This window comes from Marmota monax, unplaced genomic scaffold (genome assembly GCF_021218885.2).
Source record: "Marmota monax isolate L192 unplaced genomic scaffold, Marmota_monax_Labrador192_F-V1.1 WCK01_AAM20220418_F8-fsc00190, whole genome shotgun sequence".
In the NCBI taxonomy this organism is placed as follows: domain Eukaryota; kingdom Metazoa; phylum Chordata; class Mammalia; order Rodentia; family Sciuridae; genus Marmota; species Marmota monax.
In genome coordinates, this window is record NW_026693010.1 from 822,515 (window position 1) to 844,205 (window position 21,691).

The window sequence follows — 21,691 nt, forward strand, 5'->3', positions numbered from 1 at the left end:
GCCTCGAGAGATGGATCATGGGGCGTAGAGCGATGGCAAACCTCAAACCACGTACAGTGGGCGATGCGCGTCAACCCAACCTGGCCAACGGAAGCGCGGAGCCTCCCCTTGCCCGCGCTCCCGCCCCGGCCCCCTGACGGACGCGCGCGTGAGCCAACCGGGCTACCGCTCGCCGTCCAAATCCCACGAGGACCAATCGGGGCGTGGGAGGGCGGGACTCCCCACTTCGTGTTAGGCTGCGCGCGGCCCTCCCCTCGGCGCCCAGGCCCCGCCCCTCCCCCCGCCCGCGGCTCCCGGAGTAGTTAGAGCCAGCGAAGTGCGGGCGGTGATGAGAGCCAAAGTTGCGCTCGGTTCGGCGCTGGGGGCTTAAGGAGGCTCGGCGCTCCGCCCGTCTGGGCCTCCCCCGGCCCCAGCGCGCGCCGCTGGGCTCCCGCGCGCCCGCCAGCCCGCCCGGCCCTGCGCCCACCCGCGCCCCCTGCCCGGCCAGCGCCCGCTCCCCGCGAGCCGGGGTCCTCGCCGCCGTCGCCCGGCCCCGGGCCCCGCTGATGCCGGCCATGGTGGAGAAGGGCCCCGAGGTCTCAGGGAAGCGCAGGGGCAGGAACACCGCGGCCGCCTCCGCCTCGGCCGCCGCCTCGGCCGCCTCCGCCTCGGCCGCAGCAGCCGCCGCCGCCGCCTCGGCCGCCGCCGCCTCCGCCTCGGCCGCCGCCGCCTCGGCCGCCGCCGCCCCCAATAATGGCCAGAATAAAAGTTTGGCGGCGGCGGCGCCCAATGGCAACAGCGGCAGCAACTCCTGGGAGGAAGGCAGCTCGGGCTCGTCCAGCGACGAGGAGCACGGTAGGTGGCAGCCGCCCCCGCGCCCGGCCCCGCACGGCCCGCGCCCGCGCCCGCGTTGACCGCCGTGTCTGTTCCCGCAGGTGGCGGCGGCATGCGGGTCGGACCCCAGTACCAGGCGGCCGTGCCCGACTTCGACCCCGGTGAGTAGCGCGCGGCCGGCCGCGAGTGGCGGGATCCCGGCGACAACTTTCTTTTTGTGCGTGTTGGCCCTGCGGTCCGCGGGGGCACGCGGGGCGCGACGGGGGCCGCGCGCACGCACGGCGCGGGCTGCGGGCCGGCGGGAGGCCCGGCCCGGCCCGCGCCCCCGCACCCCCGGCCCTGGCCGCGGTCGCACCTGGCAGCAGGAGCGGGATGCCCGCCCCCAGGTGAGCTGCGACCCGCCGGGCCGGGTGGCGTGCGGGAGAGTTGGCGTGCTGAGCGCCCGGACTGAGCTTCCCACGAGACCCCTCCTGGGAAGCCTCGCCCGGCTGTGCCCTGCGGGCCTGTGTCCTCGCCGCCTCTGGACCCCTCTCCCATCCTGAGAAGGAGTGGAACCCCCAAAACCAGCTCATAAAACTAGTGTGCTTTCCAGAGGGCGTTTGCCTGGACAAGAGAGGCTCGCGTGTGGCAGTTTGGTTTTTAAGACCTATTTGTAAATGCATATACATTTCCTTTTTTTTTTTTTTTTTGGGTGGGTTAGTAGGGGGGAGAGGAAGAGGTTGCGAAAAAATAGAACCATCAGGAGCTTTAGCTAACCAATGGTTTCCACCTACCAGAAATCCCTGCACCCCAGAATGGAGCATTTACTTCCCTTGCTGCTCTGGGTGGAAGCAAATTTAAAGTGGTACCAAAAAAAAAAAAAAGTCAAATCAGACAAAGGAATTCTTCAGATTTTAATACATGAGATTCTCCCCCGTCTCTGTATGAGACTGTCTTTAAAGGTTGTTGGTATAGAAAATGTTTGAAAGGACGTGGGTTTTGTTTCAGAAGTAAAATTCAAAAGACTCTTGTAAAGCTGGAGTGAGCAGTCCTCTTCCTGGTTGGAGGGCTTTAGAACTGGAGGTTCTCTAAGTAGGTTAGACCACTAGTTTGTTTGAAGAAATAAATGCTTTTCCTTGGAAACAGGACTGCGGAAAATTGCAAGGATCTAGTCCTCAAAAAAGGCGATTGCTCTTAAGCTGTGATTAAGGTAGTAAACACTGGGTGTGCTTAGAAGTGAAAATGCAGAAGGATCCCCTGCTGAGCTGGGGCACTCTGGAAATAAATGGCTTTTCCCAAATTTGCGTTCTATGGTCTGATGACTTACTCTTTTATATTTAATGTAGCCTGACTTCCAGATTTGTATTCCTTTTAAGCCCCTCTTGTAGTTTCCCCTCCCCCAAGATCTTCCTTTTTTGGTAGACACTTCTCATTTGTGAGTGACAGGATAGAACCAGGCGGCCAGGCTTTTTCTCTTCTGTGCAAAGCTCCTCCATTCTAGGGTTGGCCACCAGGGGAAGCATTCCGTTTTTTGCTTACAGTTGACCCCATCTTCATTTTGTAGGTCAAGTCTTATCTGTGGTAATATTCAGAACAGAAAAGCTTGTCACTAAATTTTCTCCAGGTGTTGTTTTTTAAAAATTTTTAATTTATTTTTTAGTTATAGGTGGACACAATAGCTTTATTTTATTTTATGTGATGCTGAGGAATGATCCCAGTGCCTCAGGCACGCTAGGGAAGCGCTGTACCTCTGAGCCACAACCCTAGCCCTCTCCAGGTGTTATTTTTTTTTTTTAAATATTTATTTATTTATTTTTTTAGTTTTGGGCGGACACAACATCTTTATTTGTATGTGGTGCTGAGGATCGAACCCAGCGCCACTTGCATGCCAGGCAAGCGCACTAACGCTTGAGCCACATCCCCAGCCCTCCAGGTGTTATTTTTAAGAGTCAAGTTGAGCAAATCTTTGATTAAGTTGGTCAGTTTCAATGCTTTAATTTTGGAAGATTTATTTAAGTATATTGAGTGTGATTGAGGAAAAGGGCATATTTGATAGTCACATTTTTGTTTTTTGGTTTCAGTGTTGGGGATTGAACCCAGAGTGTCAGGCATGCTAGGCAAGGGGCTCCACCACTGAGTTACTTAACATCCTCAGCCAGTACTTAGATTTCTGACATTCTTTCATCTAAATACTAATGTTTAGCTCCTGCGTTGTTAATAATGAGTCTAATGGCTTTGGAGCTGTGTCTTTGAAACAGCATATGTTATAGGATAGTATTTTGAACTGTCTTTTGATTCCTCTCTTTCTTCTCTGGTGGTACTGGGGATTGAAATCCTTGGACTACTTGATGGGGGAAGTAAAGCATAAATTTGCTGGAGCCTTGGATTCTGGAAAGTAAAACATTGTCAGTGTTTTGATGCATCATTGTACTGCCAATTGATTGAGTCTTTTTTTTTTTTTAAATGTTTTATTTACATTTCAGTTTTTGGCAGAGACAATATCTTTGTATGTGGTGCTGAGGATCTATCCCGGGCCGCACCCTTGCCAGGGGAGCGCGCTACTGCTTGAGCCACATCCCCAGCCCCTTGATTAAGTCTTGATATTAACATTTGTACATTTTCTGTTTTAATCTGAAAGAAATCCAGCCAGTATGAAATTATTTCAGGCCCTATTTTGTCAGTCTGAGCAATGAGAAACATTCCTGAATGTGGCTGAAAATTGTGAGGCTTTCCTATTTTCTAGTGATTTTTCATGTGGTTTTTATTTAACTTGAAATCTAAGGGGGAAACCAACTGACTTTTTTTTTTTTTTTTTTCCTGGTACCATGGATTGAACTCGAGCACTCAACCACTGAGCCACATCTCCAGCCCTGTTTTGTATTTTTATTTAGAGACAGGGTCTCGCTGAGTTGGTTAGTGCCTTACCATTGCTGAGGCTGGCTTTGAATTCTCAGCCTCCTGAGCCGCTGAGATTGAGATTTTTATTTTGGAATATAAATTGTACAACATGTTTGTTTTATGGCATATTTTTCTTTTAGGTCTTTAGAATTGAGCTATACTCCTTTTTAATTTTAATTTTTTTTTGTGTGTGTGTGGCACTAGAGATGGAATCCAGGGGGGCTCTGCCACAGAGCTACGTCCCCAGCCCATTTTATTTTGAGAAGGGGTCTTGGTAAGTTGCCAGGCTGGCCTGAACTTTTTTTTTTTTTTTTTTAATGTGGTGCTGGGCAGTGAACCCAGTGCCTCACGCACGCTAGGCAAGGACTCTACCACTGAGCCACAACCCCAGCCTCTGGCCTGAACTTTTTATTCTCTTGCCTTAAGTCTCCCAAGTCATTGGGATTACGGGCATTTGATGTTCTTCACAGGAGTAAAAGAAGTTAGAATAACATGGGAATGAGGGTGTAGTTGTGACAACTTTTTCTTTCTACCTTCTGGAGTGGGCTTGTTTTTTTGAGTGCTGGGAGTTGAACCCAGGTCCTTGGACATTATAAGCACACACTTTGCCACTGAACTAAACTACAATCACTTCCCAAGGGGTTGGTGTTTTCCTTTCTTGTAGTGCTGGGGATTGAACCCAGTGATGCTCTACCACTAAGCTGTATCCCCAGCCTTTTAAAAATTTTATTTTGAGACAGAGTTGCGCTAAGTTGCTCAAGCTGGCTTAGAGCTTTTCATACTTCTGCTGATATTATGAGCACGTGCTATGAAACCTGGCTTTTTTTTTTGCCTGAGTTTTGGGTGCACCTTTGTGTTTTAAAAAATTATTATTAGTAGTAGTATCATTATACAAGAATTTGAACAGACAGACATGAAACTCATCAAAGGAGCCCCCCTGCCCCAGCTGCACTAAGCTACATCCCAATCCCAAACCTTTTTTTTTTTTTTTTTTTTTTGAGACGGGGGTTTTTAAGTTGCTGGGCTGACCTCAAACTTGTGATCCTCTTGCCTCAGGCTCCAGTGTAGCTGGAATTACAGGCATGTGCTACTGTAAAATAAAATTAAAACATGGCTTTTTTTCTTTTAAAGTATATATAGTAAAGGTGTGTGGGTGGAAAAAGTTGACTTTATTTATTTTTTGGTCAGGTTTTATTTTTTGCAGATCACAGCTTGACCCTGTTCTGGTTGGAGCTAAGATTGCCTGATAGTCTCTATAAAGTCCAAGGAAGAGTTAATTCTGTTATGCCTTGCAGATAGCAAAATAGCATGGTAGTGCTAAAACGCTGATTCAGTTTATATAGTTCAAGACAGAGGATTGAGATCTGTAGAGAAAAAGTTTTTATCATTTAACATTAAAAAAAAGCCAGAGTGCAGCCCCTCCACCTTTAATTTGGGCTTTGTGTCCATGTGTGGTACCCAGACTTTCCACACTATGTCCTGGAGGATGTCCAGTGGTGGTTGGTTTCTGTAGAGTCCAGCAGGCACAGAACAGTGAGTGGGGAACTTAGGGATCCCACCTCCAGTTCTTTCCTGAACTCGTGAAGGGTCACTTATCTTGAAATGAGTTTTTCTATACAAAACTATGAATGCTCCTGTGTCTTCCTGGGAGCATGCAGCTTCAGTGTAAAGTCTGGTCCCTGTATCTTTTTGGTCATTTCTTTGTGGCTCTTCCTCTTTGTTGACTTCTAGCCAAAGGAGCACGGTGATAGGAGGTTAGGGTTGGCTCCAGTTCTTTGTTTTCTGAAGCTTGTGTTATGTCAACTTTATCCTGAGTTGGTTTTCAGTATCACAGTTCACTTGTGCTAAAATTACAACTTACAGAAGAGGAATCCCCCAACCCCTCATCAAACCCAGGGTTTGCGCATGCTAGGGATGTGCTTTGTCATTGAGTTACACTCCCAGTCCAGAAGATGAGATTGTTAATGATAATAATTTTTTAGAAAATGGTCCTTCAGAAAAGCAACCTGTAGTTTGAACGTTCAGTCCAATATATGTAATCAGATTTGAAAATTTGTGGTGTCACTGGAGCTTAACTGTCACTTTGAAGTTGACTTGTAGTAGTAAGATATGTTATACTTTTCATGTGGACAGAAGATTTTACTGAATAGGATGCTTGGTGTGCCTTTCATTTGCTTTCACTGGTGATCTTGTGCTTTTTTTTTTTAATTTTTAAATTTTTAAATTAAATTTTTTTTATTTTAGTTATAGTTGAGCACAATACCTTTTTATTTGTTTATTTTTTTATGTGGTACTGAGGATCGAACCCAGCACCTCACATGTGCTAGGCGAGCACTCTACCACTGAGCCACAATCCCAGCCCCAAATTTTTAAATTTTTTTATTTTATGTGGTACTGAGGATCGAACCCAGGGCCCCACATGTGCTAGGTGAGCGCTTTACTGCTGAGCCACAACCCCAGCCCCCTGTGCTGTTTTTCAGACACATTATTTTCTATGGTTTCGTTCATTATGAAAAGTTTATTTTATTTATTTATTTTATTTGGTACCAAGGATTAAACTCAGGGGTGCTTAACCACTGACTCACATCTCCAGCCTGTTTTATTTTTTTTATTTTGAGACAGTGCTTAACCATGTGGACAGAAGATTTTACTGAATAGGATACTTGGCCTGCCTTTCATTGGCTTTCACTGGTGATCCTGTGCTGCTTTTCAAACACATTATTTTCTGTGCTTTCGTTCATTGTGAAAATATTATTTTATTTTTTTATTTGGTACCAGGGATTAAACTCAGGGGTGCTTAACCACTGACTCACATCTCCAGCCTGTTTTATTTTTTTATTTTGAGACAGGGTCTCCCTAATATGCTAGGGGCCTTGCTAAGTTGTTGAGTCTGGCCTCAAACTTTCAGTCCCCCTACATTACTGGGATTACAGGCATGCACCACTGTGCCTGTTTGTGAAAATAGAACCTAAAGTTATAAATATAATTTTAAATTTATAAATATAACTATAAATATAAACTCTAAAATTCATGGGTTGTGGTAAATGCATTGTGATTTAAACATACTTTCAGGTAGTGTTTGCCCAAATGAGAGGCAGGTAGCAAAGAATCCTGTGAATGATTCACTTGGCTTAGTGGGTGTGGTAGGGTGGGACCCTGAACTGCGACTAAGAAGGTATAGCTGTCTAATTTGTCTCCTTGGTCCTCAGTTTCCCCAATCATGTATCAAGGATTCTTTTTATCATGAGTGATCTATGGTAATGTTAGTTACAGAAAAGCATTTTTTTTTTTTTTGGGGTACTGGAGATTGAACCCAGAGATGGTTAACCACTGAGCCACATCCCCAGCCCTTTTAATTTTTTTATTATGAGACAGGTTCTTTTTTTTTTTTTTTAATATTTATTTGTTAGTTTTTGGCGGACACAACATCCTTGTTTGTATGTGGTGCTGAGGATCGAACCGAGGCCGCACGCATGCCAGGCGAGCGCGCCACCGCTTGAGCCACATCCCCAGCCCCGAGACAGGCTGAGGCAGCCTCAAACTTTCAATCCTCCTATCTCGGCCTCCTGAGTCACTGGGATTACAGGTGTGTGCCACTGTGCCAGGCTAGAATAAACTCTTATAAGTATTGTATTTCTTTTAGAAACAATATAGAGCAGACTGATGGAGGTTGGACTTTGAGAGTTAAATCTGGGTTCAGATCTAGGCTGTGCCATTACCACCCTCTGTTGACTCTAGGCTAGCAACTTCATTTTTGCTTTCATCTATAAATATGGAGAGTAGAACTTTGTTCTCAAGAAAAGGAAATTACTTATCTAGTATATGTAAAATGCTTAGCATCATGCCGGACATGCAGTGAGTGCTAAGCAAACATTTTCTGCTGTCCTTATTCTGATTATTATTTATGTAACATAGGTTGCCAAGTAGTGGTCCCTGCATTTTTGGCCTCACTGCTTCCATAGGACTGGATTGTAAGGAAGCCATTGGTTGCTTTAAAGTTACATGTACCTGCAACAATTTAAATAAATGTGCTTTCCTGGAAGAGAGAGTACTCCAACACTTTGGTATAGTAGAAGAAAACATTGAGGTCCAGAGAGAATAGGTGAATTTGTTCAGGTCAAGTTTTTAAGAAACCTTGGATCTAGCCCATGGCTGGAGGAAGTACCCAGTGACTAGGTTCTTCTGAGTTAGGAGGTTTTTGCTCTAAACTCCAAATTCTTGTCTTTGAGAGTTAATGCTTTTGAGGTGGTATTCTCTTACTATAGTACTCCCTTCATAGTTGGTGACAGTGACTCCAAGTTCAGCTGGTTGAGGCTGACCCTGGCAATTGTTTTCAGAGCAATGTTAAAGGTCATTTGTACTGAAGAAATTTAGGGTTACTCTTGGGAAGTTGTTTTCTTTGATGTTATAAAATTCTGTGGGGGCAATTTAGTTGAAAAAAATCTGAATTTTTGGAGAGAAACATAAAAGTCCTGTCCACATGACTGTAATCCTTCCTAGTTTATTGTGCTTTATATATTTTCCCTCTTTTACTTAGACTGTGTGTAGTCCTCCCTTTTTCTGAGCAATTCTTCAGAGGTTCCATGTGGTTTGTAAAAATAAGAAAGAAGTGAGGCTTCCACTTGTCCTCTTGCCCTATGGGAAACTGAACTTGGTGTAAGGAGTGTGTGTTGTTGGTATTTGTTTTAAAAGCAGAAAACCTGATCACTTTCTGGGAGAGGGCAAGTTGGCTACTGTTAGTGGAAGACTGGATAAAAAGGAGTTGAGGACCAGATGCTGCCCCAGTGAACTCCTGCAGCAAAAAGGCAGTTTTAAGAAATGTTTGTGACTCCAGAAGTGGTATGGAGGGGGGTCTAGTTTCTTCTGTTTCATGTTCTGGAGATTTAATATATATTTAATGTCTGCTTGAAATTTGTGGTTTCTGTTGTTGACTTCTAAAAATGGAGTCTAGCGCAGTGGTAGAGCACTTGGCTAGCACTTGTGAGGGCATTGGGTTCAATTCTTAGCACCCACACAAAAATAAATAAAGGTATTGTGTCCATCTACAACTAAAAATATTTTTAAAAATTTAAAAATGGAGTGTAGAGTTGATTTAAGGTGGCAAAAAAGTGTTTTGTGAAAATATTTCAGAGAAAAAATATTTTAGCTGGGCACAGTGGTGCATGCTTGTAATCCAGTGACTCAGGAGGCTGAGGCAGGGGGATCATAAGTTCCAGGCCAGCCTCAGCAACTTAGTGAGTTCCTGTTTCAAAATAAAAAAATAAAAGGGCTGGGGATGTAGCACAGTGGTAGACCACCACTGTGTTCATTCCTCAGTACAAAAAAAAAAAAATACATCAAGGTAGACTATTTGGGGCCATCTGAGGTGAAACTTCACACTTATTGTTTTAGAACCTTGTCATTAGGTGCAAAAATAATATGCGGTGATGGTAATTATGTTCATAATTTCAGAAACTAAATAAATAATTAAACTTTTAACAATTCCCCTGTACGGGGTATGTAATCCAGGGCTTTACGCATGCTAAGCAAGCACGTCACCACTAAGCTACAGACCCAGCCCAAGGGTTAAGCTTTTAAATTTGAAAATGGTAAGATAATTATTGTGCATAATTTGAATATGCCTTTTTGCAAATCACCATAAAGTAGGATAGAATTATACAGACATGGTTTTTAAGAAAAACACTTCAAATAGAATAGTTACCTTCACTGTGGTCAACACTCTCATCATTAGGCTGTAATTGCACCCCCTCTTTTCATTAATTTGAAGTTGATTTATATTATTTCTACGATCCTTTGCATCTTCAGGAAAGCAGATGCCAAGACGAAATTAGATGAAATGATTCATTGGGATAAGGGCTTGTGAAGGATAAAGAGGAAAGGAAGGAGCTTTCGGTGGTCAGAGCTAGTAGAGGATGCAGTGGGACACCATGAAGAGGGAAGGGTGGCTATAACTGTGCAAAGGAGCCTCAGGTGACAGTGCACTTGCAACCCCAGCGGAGAGGTTAGAGCTGTGGGACATCTGCTATGTCCTTTTGTTGGCTGGCAGCACCTGGGAGAGTCTCCCCTTGGTATGGATGCCTCAGCAGACCCAAAGGTGCTGGGCAACTGGGGCTGCCGGAAAACTTGCTTTGGAAGAGAAGCGGAGGGCACACTGAGGCTTGTGAGAACTCTCATGTGTTTTTGTACTTCAGTATATGCATATGTGATAAAGAAAATACTTTCTTTTTAAATATCTTTTATTATTTAGTTGTAGATGGACAATACCTTTATTTATCTTTATGTGGTGCTAAGGCTCGAACCTAGTGCCTCACACATGCTAGGCAAGTGCTCTACCACTGAGCCACAGTCCCAGCCCCAAATATTTTCTTATTTTTATTAGTTTTTATGTAAATGGTTCCTTGTTCATATTCATTTGCTTTATTTTTATTTTTTTTTAAAGAGAGAGAATTTTTTTAGTATTTATTTATTTTTTTTAGTTTTCGGCAGACACAACATCTTTGTTTGTATGTGGTGCTGAGGATCGAACCCGGGCCGCACGCATGCCAGGCGAGCGCGCTACCGCTTGAGCCACATCTCCAGCCCACTTTTTATTTTGAGAAAGGGTCTTGCTAAGTTGCTTAGGGCTTTGCTGAGTTGCTGAGGCTGGCCTTGAATTTGTAATCCTCCTGTCTCAGCCTCCCAAGTAGCTGGGATTACAGGTGTGCACCACCGTGTTTGGCATATATGTAGTTTTTCATTCCTCTTTAGTATTGTGAGAAAGATTAAGTTTATTTGATTAGGAAGGAATAAAATTATATCCTGCCCTTGAGATTGTCCTCCAAGGCTGGTTTTGGCACATAGCTATTGTAATATTTGTCACCAGGTCCCTTGATTCTAAGATCGATGTCACTGAGAATTGATACCTTTTTTTGGTGTTGTTTCAAAGCTAATGTTATTCAGTTCATTTTGGTTTGCTAACTGTTAATGATTTGGCCCAAATTACATTGCCAAATGACTAGAAAAGTTCTGGTTTAGTTCCTGGGTAGCATGTAATTATAATAGCATTTTAGAGATTATAGTTATGACTCTGAATACTCTAAAGGTCAGTTATTTTCTTACAAAAGATTAAAATATTGTGAGCTACAACTAAATTCAGCTGTGTTATGGATTTAGCCACTGATAGAAGGAAATGAGTGAACGTGTGGATGGGGAGGTGCTGCTTGTTAATGACAGAAAACCCTCAAAAGAATGACCTTTCAGTGCGGTGCATACTCTGTGCCAAGCTGTTCTGAACACTTTAAGTCCTTTAACCACCACAGCAGCCGTATGAGATGAAATTAGTATCTTCACTTTCCTTATGAGGGAACTGAGGCTCTTAGTGACTTAGTGTTTTGATCCAATCTAATAATTTGCTCAATACATTATTTACTCAAGTCTGAGATCATCTATCAGTTGGAGAATGCATTATTATTTTATATATCACTAAGAAAGGAAAAACATCAACATAGTACCATTAACTGTAAGTTACAATTAGACTTCAATCTTGTATATTTCAGGAAGAGATAGCCAGAAATCTTCTTTAAGGAAAAATGCTTAAGAGCAAACTGTATTGGATCAATTGATGTGCTGTTTCCCCACAGCCTCAAATGTTACAGAGTTTTATGTTTAGGGTGCCAGAGCCAGTTTCATGTCTATATTCCTCTTCCTGATAGTGAAAACACAGATGAAATGGGAGGTAGCCAGCTAGGTTGGCTGGGGCAGATTGAAGTGAGGTGATTCAAGTGAGGTGCATGTGTGTGTGTGTTGAAGTAGGTATCTTCAGCACTTAACAGAGTGTGTCTTCTACCTTCAGTGGAAGGTGGTTTTGGTGGTGCTGTGGATTGAGCCCAGGGCCTTGCACGTGCTAGGCAAGCGCTCTACCACTGAATCACATTGCAGCCAAGTGGGAGTTTTTTTTTGTGTGTGTGTGTGTGTGTGTGTGTGGGAAGGGGTACCAGGGATTGAACTCAAAGGCACTTGACCACAGAGCCACATCCCCAGCCCTATTTTGTATTTTATTTAGAGACAGGGTCTCTTTGAGTTGCTTAATGCCTCGCTTTTGCTGAGGCTGTCTTTGAATTCCTGATCCTCAGCCTCAGCCTCCCAAGCTGCGGGGATTACAGATGTGAGCCACTGTGCCTGTTCCAAGTTGGAGTTATTTTGAAAGGAATTATTTCTTGGGATTCTGTGACTTAGGGTTACCTACCAGATACAGCCTTACATGCTATGCTACCCTTCAGCTTATGTAGAGCCTGCAGCTATCAGCTCTCTCCCCGGGTCCCTCTCCTTATGTGTTTTTATACAGGATTACATTTGAACCTGGACTGTAGAGTGAATTTAAGAACCTGTGTTGGCTGGATGTGGTGGTGCACGCCTATAATCCCAGCAGCTCTGGAGGCTGAGTCAGGAGGATCATGAGTTCAAAGCTAGCTTCAGCAATGGTGAGGCGCTAAGCAACTCAGTGAGACCCTGTCTTTAAATACGAAATACGAAATAGGGCTGGGGATGTGGCTCAGTGATCGAGTACCCCTAAGTTCAATCCTTAGTAACGCCCACCCCCGAAAAAAAAAAGAACCTTGTCTTGAATAAGGTGTGAAATGATAAAATATCTGAGTATTTTAAGAAATTCTTGATTTCAACTGTATAGCAAATGTAGCTGTGGCTAGTGTTGTTTTATAGCTAATTTCCTTCCTTTGCATAGTATCTTCCTCCTCCCACCAAAAACCAGACACATTCCTTTCTCCTCCTTCTACACACACAAAAAAACAAATGTGTAAATTTGTTGATGTTACTAGATAATTTTGTACTAATTTTCAGAGACTTGAATATATAGCTGACCCTTGCAATGTGGATTTGAAGTGCAAGGATCTACTTTTGTGGATTTATTTTTTTTGAGATTCATGACAATTTGAAAAATCTCACACAAACTTTGTAGTCTAGAAATATATTAAAAAAAAAAAGAAAGAAGTATGCCATGTATGTATATAATATATGTGGATATTGCCTGTTTTACATTTACTACCATAAAATATGATGTATAAACATTACAAAAAGTTGAAATTGATTAAAACTTAGGCACACAAATACAGACTTACATAGTGCCATTCCTGTTGCTAATGCAGCAAGCTCAAGTGTTAAACTGTGTGTGAGCTGATAATTTTCATATGAGCAATTTGTCTCCAGTAAATTGCCTGTTGCAGTGAAAAAATGATTTCTGGCAATTCTCAAGTATTTTTAACCACATAATAAATATAATATACAATCTGTATGTTAATCAACTGTGTTATTGATAAAGCTTCCAGTTAGTGGCAGGTTATTAGTTGTATTTTGGGGAATGAAATGTTATATGTGGGCTGGGGATGTAGTTCAGCGGTAGAGCACTTCCTTGGCATGCATGATGCCCTGGGTTTCATTCCTAGCACCACCAAAGAAGAAAAGTTACACATTTTTTTTTGAGGGGCCAGTATTGGGGATTGAACCCAGGGGTGCTTAACCTCCAAGCCTCAGCTCCAGCTTTTTTTTTTTTTGGAATGGGGTCTTCCTAAATTTCTTAGGTCCTTGCCAAGTTGCTGGCTTTGAACTTGTGATCCTGTTGACTCAGGAGGCTGAGTTGCTGGGATTATAAGTGTGCCCTACTGTGCCCAGCTGCACATGGATTTTTTTTTTTTTTTTTTGTGGGGGGCGGGATATCAGGGATTGAATTTAAGGGCACTCACCCACTGAACCACATCCCCAGCCCTATTTTGTATTTTATTTAGAGACAGAATTTCACTGAGTTGCTCAGTGCCTCGCTTTTGCTGAGGCTGTCTTTGAACTCGCTATCCTCCTGTCAACCTCCTGAGCTGCTGGGATCACAGGTGTGAGCCACCTTTCCTGTCTGGGATTATGGAATTGTGCCACCTTGCCTGGCTATGCTTTTTTTTTTTTCCTTTTTGGTACTGGGAATTGAACCCAGGGGCGCTTATGCCTGAGCCATATTCCCATTCCTTATGTTTTTTTATTTTGAGACAGGGTATTGACATGTTGCTGAGGGCCTTGCTAAATTGCTGAGGCTGGCTTTGAATTTGTGATCCTCTTGTCTCTACCTCCCAAATTGCAGGGATTACAGGCATGTGCCACGATGCCTGGCACCTGTCTTTCGCTTCATTTACTTAGCATAATTTTTTTTTGGGGGGGGGCAGTGATGGGAATTGAACCCAGGGCAGGGCCTCATGTATGCTAGGCAGGTGGTCTACTACTGAGCTACATTCCCAGCCATGCATAAAATTAATTTGTAAATTTTTTTTTCTATTTAAAAAAATATTTTTTTAGTTGTAGTTGGACACAACACCTTCATTTTATTTATTCTATTTTTATGTGGTGCCGAGGATTGAACCCAGGACCTTGCACCTGCTAGGCAAGTGCTCTACCTTAGCCACAACCCAAGCCCAATTTGTAAAGTTTTTAAATTCTTAATATTTTGTAGTTTACTAAGGATTGAACTTGGGGCCTTGAACATGCTGGGCAAGCACTCTACAGTGAGCTTCCCAGCCCTTTTTTATTTTGAGACAGGATCTCACTAAGTTTCCCAGGCATGCCTCAAACTTCCAATTCACCTGCCTCAGCCTCTGAGTTGCTGGGATTACAGGTGTGTACCACTGAACCAGGGTAAGGGCTCTTGATTTTTCTATATCCTTGCCAACACTCTTTTGTTTTATTTTTTCTAGTACTGGGGATTGAACCCAGAGCTGCTGTACTTCTGAGCTATACCTCTAGCCCTTTTTATTTTATTTTATTTTTTTTTTTTGAGATAGAATCATGTTAAAATGCTCAAGAGGTTGGCCTTGAATTTGTGATCCCCGTCTCACCTCCTGAGTTGCTAGAATTACATGTATGCACCTCTTTCCCAGACTCACTTTTTATTTTTATTTTTATTTTTTAAATAGTTATTGATAAGGTTTGTTTTATTTTCTAAGCATGCACTCTGCCACTGAGCTATAACCCCAGCACTAAGGTACATTTCCAAGGCTCCATCTCTTCTGAGTTAGTTTATTGGGTAGAGAGATTCATTATAGCCTTTTGGTGTGTAGAGAGCAATGTTCGAGGGACTTAGATGTTTAAAATCCCTCAAGGAGTCTGACCTAATTTAGGAGATAAATCACAATGAAGTATGAAAATCCACTGGTGATAGAGCAGAGGGGCCTGTGAGACATGATGTGGTGTCACCTGTGGTGGAGGGTAGGAATTGAAGGAACCAGGGAGAAGTTTTAGATGGAATAGTCTTTTCAGCCATTGCTGTAAAAGCAGGAGTTATTCAGTACTTATGATTTTATGGTGCTTAATAATTAAAAATTAATCTTATGTGACATAAGCATTAAGTATTATAAAATTGTTCTAAACATTCTAATTTAAAGATGTTCTACTGGGCACGGTGGCTCACGCCTGTACTCCCAGTGGCTTGAGAGGCTGAGGCAGGAGGATCATGGGTTCAAAGCCAGCCTCAGCAAAAGTGAGATACTAAGCAACTCACTGAGACCCTGTCTCTAAATAAAATACAAAATAGGGCTGGGGATGTGGCTAAGTGGTTGAGTGCCCCTGAATTTAATCCCCTGTACCTAAAATAAGATAAAATAAAATAAAATAAAGATGTCCAATCCAGGTTTTCTTTTTAATTATCAAGAGTTACTTAGCTACATGTGACTATTAAATTTAGCTGGACATGGCTGTATACACTTATAATCCCAGTGATTCAGGAGACTGAAGCAGGAGAATTGTAAGTTTGAAGCCAGCCTCAACGACTTAATGAGGCCTAGTCCCCAAATAAAAAAAAAAGGGCTGGAGGTGTAGCTCAATCCCCAGTACTACAAAAAGAAAAAAAAAATCTATTCCTTCTGTTATACTAGGCACATTTCAAATGCTACTGGCTATCATATTAGCTCAGAAAAGAACATCTCCATTGTTCCAGAAAGTTTGATTGGATAGCACTGATTTAGAGGTTCTGAAGAATTGAAAGATTTGTTTTTAGTACTTTTTATAGCCAGTTCAGAAGCCTTGCCTGTTCAGTCAAGGTACATGATGAAATTTGAGATTAGTACAGCTGATAAATATGACAGCTGTATACTGAATTCCTCTAGTGGGGTGTTTGTTCAAAATATTGCTGTTAAGCTGTTCAAAATAAGATTTCTTGAAGAAAGCAAGTAGAATAGGTAGTTTATTGAAGATAAACACATGGCCTAAAAAAAAAAGTCAGAAAGGCTCAGCCTTATTTTAGATGGGTTTGATTTGTGAAAACAGCCTCCTTACTGAGGTACAATTGACATAAAATAAATTGCACACATTTAATCCCCTTCCTCCCCTTTTTTTGGTGATACTGGGGATTGAATCTAGTACCTTATAGGCTACTGAGCTACATCACCTGCCTCTTTCTCTCTCCCTTCTTTTCCTCCTCTCCCACTTTCCTCTCCTTTCTCTTTCTCCTCCTACTCTTTTTTTTCCTTGTTGTTTGTTTTTGAGGTGCCAGGAACTGAACTCATGGGTGCTCCACTACTAGCTACATTACTAACCCTTTTTAAATTTTATTTTGAGACAGTGTCAGTAAGTTGCTAGGCTGGCCTCAAATTTACAATCCTTCTGGCCTTAGCTTTCCAAATTGCTGGGATTACAGGTGTGTGCCACACACCAGGCCAAACTACATGCACGCGCGTGCGTGCGTGTGTGTGTGTGTGTGTGTATTTTTTTTTTAGTTGTAGATGGACACAATACCTTTATTTTATTTGTTTTTATGTGATGCCGGGGATCAAACTCAGTGCCACACGCATGCTACGCAAGAGCTCTACCACTGGGTCACAACCCTGGCCCCAAATTGTACATATTTTAAAGCGTATAATTACATGCATCAATAGGCTGAATTACATCTCATTGCTTTCTTTCTTTTTATTTATTTATTTACATATGACAGCAGAATGCATTATAATTCTTATTACATATATAGAGCACAATTTTTAATATCTCTGGTTGTGTACATTGTATATTCACACCAATTTGTGTCTTCATACCTGTACTTTGGATAAAAATGATCATCACATTCCACCATTGTTAATTACCCCATGCCCCCTCCCTTCTCCTCCAACCCCTCTGTCCTACCTAGAGTTCATCTATTCCTCCCATGCTCTCTGTCCTTATCTCACTATGAATCAGCCTCCTTATATCAAAGAAAACATTCGGCATTTGGTTTTTTGGGATTGGCTAACTTGACTCATTGCTTTCTGAAGAGCTCTTCAGTATTGTTTCTTCTTCTTCTTTTTTTTTTTTTTTTGGTACTGGCGATTGAATTCTGAGACACTTGACCATTAAGCCACATCCCCAGCCCTATTTTGTTTTTAATTTAGAGGCAGGGTCTCACTGAGTTGTTTAGTGCCTTGCTTTTGCTGAGGCTGTGTTTGAACTAGAGATCCTACTGCCTCAGCCTCCCTGTTGGGATTATAGGCGTGTGTCACTGCGCCTGGCTATTTCTTCTTCTTCTTCTTTTTTTTAAGAAAGGGTCTCACTCTGCCTAGGCTGACCTTTAGTTCCTGTGCTTAAGTGATCCTCCTGCCTCAGCCTCCCTTATGGCTGGGATTATAGGTTGACCACCACACTGGATTCTCCTTCATTTTGAGTAACTGCAAATTTTCTAGGATAATGCAATGTTGAGTGTGCCTTTAATTTCACCCATTGTTTTTTCCATCTTAGACATTGTAGGTTTCACATCTAGAATTTGATTTGGATCTGTTTAACACATACAGTCTTCTTAATTTTTTAAGACATTGGGTACCGTCCTCCCAACCTCATTTTTGGTACTAGTGATTGAACCCAGGGTTGTTTTACCACTAAGTCATATCTCCAGCCCTTTTTATTTTTTATTTTGAGTCGGGTCTTGCTGAATTGTGCAGGCTGGTCTCCTGACTTGTGATCTTCCTGCTTCGGCCTTCTGAGTCACTGGGATTACTGGCAAGCACTACCACACCCAGCCAGATACAGCCTGAATGCCCTTGTGTACTAATTTTATAATTGGTATCATTTCTGGTTCAGTTTTGGTTGATTTTCTCTTCATTTTGGGTTGTCTCTTCCTCTTTTCTTTGCTTGTCGTTAAGTTTTATTTGGATGCCAGACCTTATACATTAACTTGGGTGGGTGTTGGGTATTTTTTTATTTTTATAAATATTCTTGAATTTTGTTAGGAGACAAGACTAAGATTATTAGAAGTACTTTGGTTATTTCAAATCTTCCTTTTAGTTTTGTTAGGATGAAAATAGCATTTCTTCTAGGGCTGATGTTTCTGCTACTGAGTACTTCACCTTATGGTCTGTGAGTTTTGAGGCTCTCTGCTCTGGCTGTCAGGAGAAGACACACTTCTGTCTTTGTATGAGCATCACAGACTGTTCCGTTTGGGGGTTCTTTATTTAAAAACCTCAAGTAGTGTGATGATTGTACTCTGCTGGGTGTCCCAGGCCCTTTGCAGCTGCCTGGGATTCTCTTTCCTGATACTTTGCCCTATATGCTGTAGCCTCTTAGCCTCTTTGCACTTGGGCCTTTTTCCCACCAACTCTGGGAGATGACTATTACAGCTTTTTCGTTGCTATGACCAAAACACCCAACAAGACCAACTTAGAAGAGGAAAGTTTATTTGGAACTTTCAGTTTCAGGGATCTCAGTTGCTGTGGGGCCAAAGTGAGGTCACACATCATGGTAAAAGGATGTTATGGATGAGCTTTGCACCACTCACAGAGGCCAGGAAGCAAGGAGTGGGAGGGGGGGAGGAAAGGGCCACAGGGAGATGAAACCTTCCAGGGCTCGCCCCCAGTGACAGCCCACCTGCCTACAGTTACCTTCCAGTCAGTCCATTCAGACTAGGATGGACTGGTTTATGTTGCCGCTCTCAGAGACTCATTTTACCTCTGAATATTTCTGCATGAGCTTTTGAGGGATACCTCATCTCCAAACCTTAACACTGAAGCCCTGAAGGTTATCTCTCCCCACACTGCCACTTGGGACCCTCCAGGCACTAAACTGGAGCACTTGTAGTATTCACCTCACGTTTCCCTTGGGGGAGGGATCCTGGGAGGGACCACTGTGCTTGTTACCTCATGTCCAGTGTCTTGAAAACTTGCTTCATGTATGTCCAGTCTTAATTGTTGGTGATAAGGTGAAAGAGGAGAAGACAGACCTGTTTTCCTCCTCTACTCTGTTTTCACATTCTGCATAGAACACTGCAGTGACCAGGTGTTTGTGTTTTTTTTCCCTCATCCCAATTTCCCTGTGGACATCAGTTGGGCATCAGTTCTGATACTGTAGTGTCAAATCCCACAGGTTGAAGGCTGAGTGCCCAAGACTGCCCCTGGTTCAGACACTAGTTGCAAGTCTATGTCACTTGTTTTCTGACTGACTGGCTATGAACTGGGGTTCCTATGTCTCCCTCTTCGGGTTGGAATAATTTACTAAAACAGCTCACAGAACTCAGGGTAATTCATGGTTGCTGGTTTATTATGTCAAAGGACAAACAGCAATTTAATGAAAAAAAAAAAGTTTGGTGTTAGGGGTTGAAACCAGGGAGCTGCCCATGCCAACCATTTGTTCTAACAGTGAGCTATAGATTTAAGATTTATTTTATTTTATTTTTTATTTTTAGTTCCAAGGAATGAACCCCAGGGTCCTTAACCACTGAGACTTTTTATTTTTTATTTTGAAAAAATAACAAGGGTCTTGCTAAGTTGATTAGGGCCTTGCTTGGTTGCTGAGGCTGACTTTGAACTTGTTATTCTTCTGCCTCAGCTTCCTGAGCAACTGGGATTTTAGGTGTGCACTACTGTGCCAAGCAAGTTTCTAGAGTTTTTATGTAGTTTAGCTGTCTCTCCACCTCTTTCCTGGAGGTTGGTAAGTGTGGCTGAGTGCTCTAACCCTGCATTCACTTGGACTTCTCTGGTTCCTGTTCCCATTCTGAGGTGACTGTAGTCACCAGAAGACATTGCCATCACTCAGGAGGTTCCCAGGGTTTTTGAACACAGGAAGACCAGGAGTGTTCCATATCATACAGGGGAAGTCTGGCTGATGTTATTCCACCTTGGCTGAGAGCAGAAGTCTAGATATCTTAAAAAAGGAAATACAGGGATTTGTTATATTCCCTTTTTGTTGGAAAGCATTAACAATTATTTAAAATGCATATATGTGTACGCGTATGCATATATGACCCCTGCCCTTGGTGCTGAGGATTAAAACTAAGGCCTTGTGCATGCTAGGCAAGCACTCTACCACTGAGTCACATCCCTGCTTCTTTTTAAAATATTGAGGTAGGGGCTCTCTATGTTGCCTCAGTATTGCCTCAGTCTCCCAAGTTGCTTTAAATATAGGCATGTGCAACCTCACCTGGCAAGTGCTTACATGATGTTTTTTTTTAATCCCTGTTCAGTTTCTTCTTTTTTTAAAAAATACTTTTAAAAAGTATTTTATTTTTTAGTTGTAGTTGGACACAACACCTTTATTTCACTTATTTATTTTTATGTGGTGCTGAGGATCGAACTCAGGGTCTCGCACGTGCGAGGCGAGCGCTTTACCACTGAGCCACAATCATCCCAGCCCTGGTCTGTTTCTTTTGAAAACAGCATTTTTTTTTTTTTTTAAAACAGCTGAGCTACATCCGTAGTCCCCAAGGCTTTTTAACTTTTAACTTTGGATTTTATGCATACAGAAACATTTTGTGAATAGAACACAGGTTGCATATCCCTTATCTGGAATGTCTGGGATCAGAAGTGTATTGGTTTTGGAGCTTTTCAGATTTTGGAATATTTGTGTAGACTTTACAGGTTGAGCATCCCTGAGCTCCCAAAACCAAAATGCTCAGAAATTTTGAACTCTTTTGAGGGACAGTACCGTTGGTCAAAAAGTTGAAATTTGAAAGCACCCAAAGTGTTTAGGATTTCAGATTTTTGGATTCGAGTTTCTCAACCTGGCTTTTACAAACCAGAATACCAAGTTTTATGTTTTTGTATAGCTACTATTTATTTCAGTATTTGTGATGATGTTTTTGTTCTGATTTCATTGCTTCTTAAAATCTGATGACCATAGCCCAGAGATCTCCAAAGGATAGTTATTTTGAATTAATCACTTGCTGAAAAAGTAAATAATTTAAGAATTATTATGGGGCTGGGGTTGTGGCTCAGTGGTAGAGTGCTTGCATAGCATGTGTGAGGCCCTGGGTTTGATTCTCAGCACCACATATAAATAAATAAAAAATAAAGGTCCATCAACAACTAAAAAAAATAAAAAATAAAAAAAATAATTGTAATTAGTGTACTTAAGAGTATGATTTAGGAACTACGCTTGTAATGTATGGTACCTCTGTCTTGCTGGAGAGTGTTCAAATGAGAACATGAGTTCCTTTTGAGGTACTTATGGAATATTTACTGTGTCCTGGGAAGTTTCAGTTATATATTAAATGCTTTTCATGTGCCATATAGTGACATTCCTGAGCTGAATTGGGAATTGATGTCTCAGCTGATGAACTCTGAGTTGTCTGGTCCCCTGCCTGTTGGCAAAAGGTCAGTTTTCATGGCATGACAATTCTGTGCAGCATCATTAGTGGAACTGAGGTTGAGGGTTGGGGCTGTAGGCTCCTTACACTGTTAAAGCAGGGTGTAGACTTGAATAGCTGTTTTATCTGGTTTGTCAAGTTTCTGGATAATAATCAGTTCTTAGAGTTTTTTTTTAATTAATTAATTAATTTATCTGTTCTAATTTGTTAGACATGGCAGCAGAATGCATTTTGATTCATAGTACACAAATGGAGCACAAATTTTAATTTCTCTGGTTGTACACAAAGTAGAGTCACACCATTCATGTCTTTATACATGTACCTAGGGCAATGATGTCCATCTCATTCTGCCATCTTTCCTACCCCTCTTAAGAGTTTTATTGCTGTAAAAAAGCATGTTCAAAAGGGCTGGGTTGTGGCTCAGGGGTAGAGCGCTTG

General features: G+C 42.3%; 1 protein-coding gene across 2 annotated transcripts in view; it reads left to right on the top strand.

The window, feature by feature from the left end:
- Positions 1-321: 321 nt before the first annotated feature.
- Rcor1 (REST corepressor 1) overlaps positions 322-21,691 on the top strand; it is a 132,644-nt gene continuing 111,274 nt past the window's right edge. Inside the window, exons 1-2 of one of the 2 annotated variants that reach the window (XM_046453146.2) lie at positions 486-834; positions 915-974. In XM_046453146.2, the coding sequence (XP_046309102.1) occupies positions 546-834; positions 915-974 (349 nt within the window). In that variant the 5' untranslated portion in view covers positions 486-545. Of the gene's footprint in view, positions 835-914; positions 975-21,691 lie in introns of both variants that reach the window. The other variant, XM_058582219.1, reaches the window with a different exon arrangement.